At 40.4% G+C, this 10,434-nt stretch overlaps 1 protein-coding gene across 6 annotated transcripts; it reads left to right on the forward strand.

The window, feature by feature from the left end:
* Positions 1 to 1,711: 1,711 nt before the first annotated feature.
* On the forward strand, positions 1,712 to 8,910 carry LOC307035380 (uncharacterized protein). 6 transcript variants are annotated; one of them, XM_079674598.1, is made up of 12 exons: positions 1,712 to 1,957; positions 2,319 to 2,386; positions 3,734 to 3,782; positions 4,301 to 4,403; positions 4,698 to 4,844; positions 5,714 to 5,901; positions 5,994 to 6,133; positions 6,239 to 6,332; positions 6,567 to 6,899; positions 7,083 to 7,251; positions 7,707 to 7,831; positions 7,981 to 8,910. In XM_079674598.1, exons 4-12 carry the CDS (start codon positions 4,319 to 4,321, stop codon positions 8,302 to 8,304), a joined length of 1,605 nt encoding a protein of 534 aa, XP_079530724.1. In that variant the 5' UTR covers positions 1,712 to 1,957; positions 2,319 to 2,386; positions 3,734 to 3,782; positions 4,301 to 4,318; the 3' UTR covers positions 8,305 to 8,910. The 6 variants fall into 6 exon arrangements, with proteins under 6 accessions (XP_079530724.1, XP_079530725.1, XP_079530723.1 ...); XM_079674599.1 differs by having other exon boundaries at positions 2,322 to 2,386; XM_079674597.1 differs by having other exon boundaries at positions 1,712 to 2,386.
* Positions 8,911 to 10,434: the final 1,524 nt, after the last annotated feature.

Raw genomic sequence — 10,434 nt, forward strand, 5'->3', positions numbered from 1 at the left:
ATTCGATTCATTAACGTGTCCGTTCACACTAGACCGCTGGAAATGCTGGAAATGCTGTAGTACATATGCCAGGCCTGTAAGTGGCGCTGCTGCCGCCACAAAATACACCAAAAGCAGCGAAGAAGACCCCGGAGCATGGTTGCCATGGTTGCCCTTCTGTTTATTCTCCGCGGTGGACGGCGTGTTCTCCTGCTGTATATCTCTCAGGTAGTCCACCAGCAGATGAAAAACACCCACCTCTCCGCCTCTTCCAAGGGACGAGGGAACCGTGCGGCAGAGTTTCCGTTAAAAAAATGTTCCACCGGTCAACATGTCCGTTAAAGTTTAAATCTTCCGTACAAAATTAGAAAAGTGCCGATCAGAGGTCTTCTTTGTTATTTATTGAGCTTTAAAACAAATTGATAACGATTCTGTTCTCTGTATAATAATATTTAATAAACGGTGCCTGCCTCTCTTTTCCTCCCCCTCTTCTGACAGCCCAGCAGCAGCAGGAGACGTGGGGAGAGGGAGGCGGGCTATTTAATCGTAATCAGAAAATGATCATATAGGGCTTACACAAGGAGCTGTTGGACCCCCAGAGCGTTGCGTATGCCGGTCTACCCACCTTGGGACCCACCGCGACGAAACTTAAAATAGGAAGCAGCATTTTACGGCGCGCTATGGGGGCCTTCTTGAGGGGGTTTCCCGACATGTCGTTTCAGTGAATTAAAGGGTGTTTCATGTTGTCGTTGCTGTGGGACTTCTTAATACCTTGGAAAATGCTGTTTAATACTTTTTAATAGCCTTAATTTTCGCTAAATTGATTGATAAACTTTTAACACTTTTTAAGACCCCGCGGACACCCTGATGTTTATTTAAATGTCCTCCTCTCTACTGGCCAACACAGGGAGCATATGCTGGGTGTAGAATTGTTTCAGGAGGAGGAGATTTTCATGCCATGCAGGGTCTTTGGGGATGGGGATGGGGATGATGATCGCCTCCTTCGTGGTCCACAGTAGCAGAGACTCCGGTCTGTGATGTGCAGCTGTTATATAATATACAATACATTTTTGAAAAACATTTGATCAACAAAAAAGGATTTGGTCTGGACCTAGAGTCAGTGTGTAGTTTATTAATTAATCAATGCTCTCTACATTAGGAAAACACATACCAGTGTACCAGAGGGAGTCACACACAGCTGTGCCTAGATAACCAAACAAATTGACAAGATAACCAAAATCCTTGAATCTACACACAGCAAATAAACTCAAATGACACAACGAGATGTAAAAAGGAGATCACACATATAGTCGATATAAAACTGGCCGCTTCAATCTGAAGAGCAACTAAAACAAAAAACGGGATTGTATCTTGTTCTTGTGAACACTAATGTTATCCACAGCATCAGACCACGAAGTTCTTAAGGAGAAAACTAGTTGCTAAAACAAAACACGTTAGTGTACCTTGTTAGCTAATGTTAGCTAGCTGACATTAACGTTAAACATTGCACTCATATTACTCACTGAAACCTTGTAAAGCCGGTCCTGCACGCTGGCTCTTACAGAACCGACTAACTCCCATTTCGTGTATGTACAGCTCTCAACATGCCCAGACTTGTAGTGATTTTCACCTCGTTTTATACTTTTTCGCCTCATTCTGAAAGAAACAGGTGAAATTTGCTAACGTGACGGCCATCTTTGTGATGGTGGATTGTCCGAGACCAGACGCCTGCACAGCAAAATCGGTAGTGTTAATTTGAGTTAAAATATCTGGTGTTAACTATTCAGAGTTAACAAGTGTTGATTTGAGAGTTATTTTAACACTCAAAGTGCTGAAAAGGCTCTGTAGGTGGTGTTATTTCAAGGTGTCAATACCCAACACTCATTTGGAGTTAAATTCTACATCCGGTTTTTGCGCGCTCTTGGGCATGAAGAAGTCAGATCGTGTGGACTCCAGATCGATGAGGACGGTTGACAAGGTAAGAGAACCACCATACATATCAGTTTAAGGCTTCTATTATTTATATCCTTATTCAATAGTTTAGCCTAAACCATTTTTTAATAAGTGGGGTACGTTATTAATCTAAAGAATACTAAATGTGGCCAATGCAGGATTGCATACCAAACTGTGTTGAAGGCGGTGATTCATTAGCCTTAATAAAGCTCACCATCTTCCACAAGGTAATATTGTACTACAGTGAAAATAAATGTGTATTATATAAGTGCTTAACACTGCATTTAATGTTTTAAAAGAAATGCTAGCCAGTGTTTTATGCCCATCGAATGAAAAGGGGAGGGGGTGTCTCTTTACATTTACGTTATTTCTCTTTACGTTACAAGTAGCAGCAGACACTGACCAGACCTACAGCAGCATCTTCGTTCATCCTTCCTACAGGGCATTCTTAGAGGTAAGTAAGGCATTTAACATTTGACATTATTATAATACATGATGTTGTTAATTAATAATCAATTACAATGTTATAATAAACTAATTATGAACGTTTATAATCTCCCGCCAGTTCGATGCTAACATGCTAAGCTAACGGATTAGCTAGTTATAGTAATACTCACTCATTATAGAAGTAAGTTCAATTATTATAATGCATGAAATTATTATAATACATGATGTTGTTAATTAATAATCAATCACAATGTTATAATAAACTAATTATGAACGTTTATAATCTCCCGCCAGTTCGATGCTAACATGCTAAGCTAACGGATTAGCTAGTTATAGTAATACTCACTCATTATAGTAGTACGTTCAATTATTATAATGCATGAAATTATTATAATACATGATGTTGTTAATTAATAATCAATCACAATGTTATAATAAACTAATTATGAACGTTTATAATCTCCCGCCAGTTCGATGCTAACATGCTAAGCTAACGGATTAGCTAGTTATAGTAATACTCACTCATTATAGAAGTAAGTTCGATTATTATAATGCATGAAATTATTATAATACATGATGTTGTTAATTAATAATCAATCACAATGTTATAATAAACTAATTATGAACGTTTATAATCTCCCGCCAGTTCGATGCTAACATGCTAAGCTAATTCATTAACACAGTGGCTCAGTCATGAAGATTTGGTTCTAAAGGTATAAAGATGAGAGTATCAATAACTATATTTATAAAAGTATACATGTAAAGATGAGAGCATAAATAACATTAAAGGATAATTCCACTATTTAACACCTTGAGTCCCATTTGTAGCTTGTTTATCAAGAATAAGAGTGGTGGACACCATATTCTGAACAATTGCTCCTTTCTTTTCTTTTTGACTGTTTTTGCATGACCACCTGGCTGCTACAGACAGGGTTCCATTGGGCACTCTCCAGTGGATCCTTAAAACAACACTAAACGTTCATTAAAAAAACATTGCAACTCGCCGAGTGGTTAGTGGTGTTCGTGGGTGTTCGGAAAACAAGTTGTGTTGCGTTGTGATTTATTTGGCATTTTGTAAAGTAAATAGTGCCCCTTGCTTTCTGTTAGAAGACTAATCACTTTCACTTTCACAATCATTTACTTTATTTACAAAATGCCAAATAAATCAAGATATAAAGTTGTCAGGTGGTCCAGCAAAAACAGTCAAAAAGAAAAGAAAGGAGCAATTGTTCAGAATATGGTGTCCACCACTCTTATTCTTGATAAACAAGCTACAAATGGGACTCAAGGTGGTAAATAGTGGAATTATCCTTTAACTCATTTTTGTTCTTGCACCCCCACCCCTTTGTTGCAGGCACTCCAAATGTCGGGTCTAATGTGTTGGTTCTCTTTCTAGGGCCTCAGTAAGTCTTGTGTGACGTGCCACTCACTCACTCACTCACTCACTCACTCACTCACTCACTCACTCACTCACTCACTCACTCACTCACTCACTCACTCACTCACTCACTCACTCACTCACTCACTCACTCACTCACACACACACACACACACACACACACACACACACACACACACACACACACACACACACACACACACACACACACACACACACACACACACACACACACACACACACACACACACACACACACACACACACACACACACACACACACACACACACACACACACACACACACTCACTCACTCAGATAGTGAGATTAATGTTTGTCACAGACTTTTGTGGATTCTTTCTTTTGGGGGGGGGGGGGGATTGTTCAATGTGGTTGCCAAAACATCATTTTATTTCAAGGACCACTGTGTTAAAGGATATTTCCACTATTTAACACCTTGAGTCCCATTTGTAGCTTCAAAATTGTTGTATATTGACATTGCATTTCTAAATGTATTCCAGGTGCAATTTTAGGACAACATGTTGCTGAAAGTGAAATACCGGAATGTGAAGAAGTACATCAGTTGGCACTCAGCCGTGACCTATGTGGACTTCATCAGTAAAGGCAAGAACTTTATGATTGATGCCAAAAGACATGGGCCATGATTCTATTGCTGTCAGTAGGCATTTTATCTGTGTATCCCCCTTGCATGTCATTCCAAAGACATTGTTGCATATCTGTATGGTTTTATGAAAGAAAGTAACTGAACTTAAAAATGATCCTACATTGCCATCCTTGTATGCAATGGTACTGGTACCTTAATGAGACACCTTTGCCATTGACTGCAAAGTATAACAGTAATATTGTATACAAGGATGGCAATACACTATATTGGGTCAGATTTCAGTTTTTTTACAGTCAAAGAAAAGTTTGGGCTTCCTGATGCCTCTGAGCTTGAGGTGTTCGATGATACGGACACAGCAGTTGACGAAGACATTATTGCAGAATTATTGGAGTCCAATCCGGGTCTTTGCTTGACAGTTCGTGAAAAAACTTCAGATGAAGGTATGAGTCTTGTGCTGTCAATGAAGAGTACTTAACATACGTATGTACATCATGCTTTTGCTCTTCGGTACAGCTGGCAATGGACTGACAGTGTGAAATTAAGCTAAATACAGTGCACAGCAAAAATGAGTACACCCCTGTTGAAAAGTAACGTTTTGAACAATATTTTAATAAACACACGTTATTCCCGAAACATGCATAGACTACGTTTAATACAACATCTATTAAGCTTACAACAGAAAAGTAAGGTCAATAATATAACTTAAATGACATTTGTCAATTTTTGTGAAATTATGCTGGTGCAAAAGTGAGCACACCCCTATGTTAAACTCCCACTCCCATTGACCTTTTACATTTTGAGTCTGCACCAGGCTAAAAGAGATGCGTGTGTGAGATTTGACTGAAATCCTATGGAGTGTATCATGATCTGCTTCAGTAGTCACAGTACATGTTGACAAGCATGTTTCTTTTGGTGAAATTCAGCTTCCTACTGTTGATGGCATCCATACAGCCCCAAACCATGTCACTCCCACTACTATGCTTGACTTTAACCATGGGGCACTTTTTTTGTACAAATCACTTTTTACCACCACACATGCTTGACACCATCTAAAGCAAATTTGTTTATCTTGGTGTCATCAGATCACAGGACATGGTTCCAGCAATCCATATCCTTATTTTGTTTATCTCTGATGAGACGATACTGCCCATTCCCAAATTAGAACTTTTCAGGAACATTAAAAACACTAATAATTACTTGTCTTGTACAAAATTGCATACTCTGCCTTTAAGAAATTGGAATGTTACCACAACAGCCCATGTCAAAATGGATACTATGACAATCATTAATCAAAGGGTGTGTTGTACAGTTTTCTTTCCTTTAGACCACTCAACACCTTCTACTTCAGATACTGCATGTTCACTCACGGACACCTTGTCCCTTTCGTCGAGTGACAGCGACCTAAGAGAAAAGGGCATTTCTACAGGCCATAGTAGATTGAACATGGAAGGTAGCCCATCTGCGGTGAAGGCTCCCCTGTCAGACACCGCAAAAGAGGTAACATTTTAAGAGAACTGTCATGTGGTGCTTGACAATTTACATGCTCTGATGTTTAATGATGATAATTACTTTTGTGTATTTTGTGTAAGCAGATGGTCAAAAATGCCTTGCTTCGGAAATCTGGAGGAGAGGACATTCTTGAAGAGTACAAATCAGAAAACTCACTGAAGCACCGCACCAGGAGGCAGCTTGTCAACATACTGGCAAGTGACATGACTGAGAGACATGGGTAAGACCTAGCAATTGAACTTTGAGATTAGATTGGGTTTAGATTTGTGCAACAATGTTGTCCTGCCTGTCAGTACTAAGTACATTTCTTGTCTTGTCACTGTAGCCGGATTCCCACCCGTAAACAGAGGGAGAATTATGCGCTGGGAATCATTACACTTTTTCCTGCACTTAAGGATCCTTTCTCACCAAAAGGATATGTAAGTTTTGCATTGATTGTGAGGAGTCAGTAGGAAAGTTTTCATTGGAAGATGGCTAATCCAAATGATAAGATGGTTATTATTGCATTATATTTTATTCATAGCAACTGAAGAAAGCCACTTTATTGAAACTGGAGTATGCTATGAACCTGACTTTATTTAGGTGATTTTACTTATGTTTCCTTTTGCTGTGCCCGATGTAAGACTATTTTGATGTTCTTTCATTTTTTGCAGGAGCATTTTTTTGATGCAGAGAAAGGCACTGGATATTTGGCGTGGCGCCTGAAGACAATGAGCAGGACTACAGCGAAGAGGCCAGCTAAGGAGCCATCAGTGCCTAAAGACCAAGGGCCAAAACGGAGAAGAGAAGTGACAACACTGCCTGAGCAGCTTGATGGTGACGACTGCAGGGAAGCCATTTCGTTCCTTAGTCACACCCCTGAAGAAGCAAGTGTGCTGGAGAAAATGAAGATGACGTTTCAATATCGGCAGGACTTGGTGCATGACCCAGAAAGTAGCGCGGATGTCTTCAAAACATTCCCACGTTTTCTGGATGTCAAAGGACTGGTGAGTAGAACATATCTTTCTTTATAATATGCAATATTTCATACTTCAGCCTTAGTGTCATTGATTGTGTCCTTTGTGTCTAGTTTTGAAATCTTTGTTCTAGCGATGGTTAAATCAGTTTTAATGCAGCATAAGTGGTACCAAACCCTGATTCAATATTGTTATTCTTTATGTGGTTAACAGGTGAATCAAGACTTCAACCTGCTGTTTGGTGCTGAAACAAGTTCCAAGTTGCTGAACAAGTGGGACACAACATTCAAGCTGAAGATCATCAAAGAGGCCACCCAGCTGACTCAATCAACTGATCTGTGTCGTCTGTTAAAAGCGGCTGAGAGGCAACCAGAGAGTAATGGTATGCTGGCTTGCAGTGTTTTTACAGTATAAATAATACCTGTTTAACCCATTGATGCTGCGTAGAGCAACATTGACCCAGGTGCCTGAAGCTGCATGGACGCAGCATTCGGGCTCATGAGATTTGAGGTTGTTTTTTTTAAGTTTGGTATGTTAGAGCTGAATGAACACATTCTGATGCAAGATGAGGGTCTTAGCTTTTAAATGCTTATCATTTCATGTTTATTTCATGTCTTCGGAAGCTGAGGCTGAGGGCACCTTTTCCCAAAAAGGGTTATGTAGCAGGATTTTTGCAGGTGCTTTAGGCATAAATGGGTTAATGTTTTCTGTTCATATGTTAATCACTGTGTTCTCTGTCTCTCTGTCTGTCTGTCTCTCTCTCTGTCTGTCTGTCTCTCTCTCTCTTTCTGTCTCTGTCGGTCTGTCTCTCTCTCTCTCTCTCTCTCTCTCTCTCAGACTGGGACAGTGACATGGCCACTCTGCTGTTGCTTCTTCATCTTTTGCCTCCCACGGCTGGACGGAAGAAGAGGACCAAGATCAGCCCAACTGATGCAGCTGAGAGAATGGTGCTCTTCCACAAGGTAAATTCCTCGTAAAATGTACACAACGTACTAGTGTTTGCTTGGTTTGTGAGAGATGACCTAGTATGGAACATGATCTAACACCAACTGTCATGTCTGAACCAAGTAAGTCACTAGCGATGGTCTTTTTTTTATCATCTGTTTTGCAGTCATGCAGCAGCATAGATGAACATCTAAAAGAAAGAGAAGGAAAACAGCCATTCATCCTTGCGGTTGGCCGTACCCGTAACAAGATCGACACCTACTACGTCGCCGTTGACAAACGGCTCATTCCATGCCATGCTACCAGCTCACTGAGTGCGTTTGACGAACTTTTTAAATGTCACTACGTCTTCAACCTCTCGTATGATGAGTCCCTGGTCCATCTGTACACGTTTGTACAGACCACTGTATTCAACATCGATGTTACCTCCACGGAGGAGTCACCACGTGTCCGTGAGTTGCGTGCCAAGATCTTGAATGACAATGTTTAAATGTTTTATCTGTCAAGCCTTGCATACCACCAGTAAGGCCTTAATAAGCCACTTGCGGATAGGACACAGTTTTTACCCAAGCACCAAGTTCAAATTGTCTTGTTCTCAGGACGCCTGTCGGCGTCAGTTCAGTACATATGCAGGTTTGAAAAAGCATTTAAATACTATTCATGGTAATGATTTATGTCACAGTGATGATGCAGAAGAGGGTGGCCTCTTTGATGATGATCAGCGTGAACCTGATTGTGTTGCCTCTCAAAATCCTATTGAAGGAAATGATGTCTTGCAAGGTGCCGGGTGTTCTGAAAGCAATGGGTCTGGTCAGGGTAGCAGTGACAATACGAAACACATTTGTGCTGCAATTATTTCTAGACTAACTGGTAGTGGTGTGGCAAATAGTGTAGTATCATCAGTTGTTAGTCATTTAGAAGATTTTGCAGAAGGACTTCATTCTGAGTTTAAGCATAAAGTATTGTCTGCTATATCGGTTGATAATCCTGAAAGAAATACGTTGGAAAAATGTCTTGAAACCTTTGAAAACCCTGTTGAGAACTTTAATACTGAAACTAAAAGAAAGAAGTATTTAAGTGAAAAATGGGGAATTGTGGACCCTGTGAAAAAACTGTTGGGATTCCGCTATGATTCAAGACTCAATAAAGGTACGGGTACTTTTGATCAAGTACCAGTAAAAGACACTTTTGTTTATGTTCCAATTTTGGAAACAATCAAATTTATGTGTCGCAATTAGGGCTGCAACTAACGATTATTTTGGTAGTCGACTAATCGGTCGATTATTTTTTCGATTAGTCGACTAATCTAACGATTATTTCTGTCACACCCTCCATCTCTGCTTCCTGTGGGCACGGCTCCTTTTCCGGGCTCCAGTGCATGTTTTACCTCAAGTCTGCACACCTGTGAATGTCACCCTGTTGTCCAGTCCCAGGATCAATTCAATCACATTTTATTCTTGTCATTTCGCAGACCCTTGTTAATTATTATTTTAAGTTTGGAATTAATTACAGCGTCCATAAAGCTCTAGTGTGCTCTACTACGCTGTAAGCTTGGCGCTGTTTAGCAGCTCGTTGGTGGACACGCAGCCTCAACATAACTGAAATAGCGTTTGCTTAGCAAGCATTAACCATGAGACGTTCTGTTTTCCAACATGTAAGCTAACGTAAACATGACTATGGCTAACTTGCTCAAACTTACCCATGATCCAAAGTAGCAGTCCTCACGGTTCCAGGGTGCTTGCGTTTTAAATGCTCGTGCATCACTGTAGTGCTGCCGTGGAATGCCAATTCCCCTTTACAAATTCTGCATTTCACTGACTTCTTTGGCTTGTCGTCTGTGAAATACTCCCACACTTTCGAAACTCTCGGTCTCGCTTTTTTGAGCTCTTCATCACCCTCATTCTCTCTCCTTTCCGCCATCGTTCGTATTCTTTCTTCTTTGTTTTTAGTACAGAATGCAGTCATGGCAGACAATGGAGAGTATACTGCCCCCAGCACTTCCTGTAGTGCATTGCAGTTACAAATGAACATTTGCGCAGTTGTGAATTAACGTTACCGGCTCTCTGATTGTTTTTATACGACGCGTCGACACTAAAATTCCGCGTCGACGAATTTTTATGATCGACGTCGTCGATTATGTCGACTAATCGTTGCAGCCCTAGTCGCAATACTCATATTTGTGGACTGCTTAGCACACCTTCTGTATCAACCGAAAACCGGTATGAAGACTTTTGCGATGGCAGTTACTTTAGATCACATCCATTGTTTTCAGAACACAAGACATCCTTGCAAATTCAGTTATATTACGATGATTTTGAGACAGCGAACGCGCTTGGATCAAAACATGGACTTCATAAAGTTGGAGCACTGTACTTCGTTCTGAGAAATCTGCCCCCAAAGTTAAATTCTGCACTAATGAATATCCATTTAGTTGCATTGTTTCATGCAGAAGATGTTAAAAAATACGGCTTTGATCCCATTTTACAGCCTTTGATTGATGACATAAAAGTGTTGGAGAGTCGTGGAATTAGTTTGCCATATTCATCTGTGAATGTCCACGGCACAATTTGTCAAATCACAGGGGACAATTTAGGAATGCATGGGATTCTGGGTTTTATTG

The sequence above is a fragment of the Notothenia rossii genome, assembly GCF_949606895.1.
Source record: "Notothenia rossii genome assembly, chromosome: 4".
Lineage (NCBI taxonomy): Eukaryota > Metazoa > Chordata > Actinopteri > Perciformes > Nototheniidae > Notothenia > Notothenia rossii.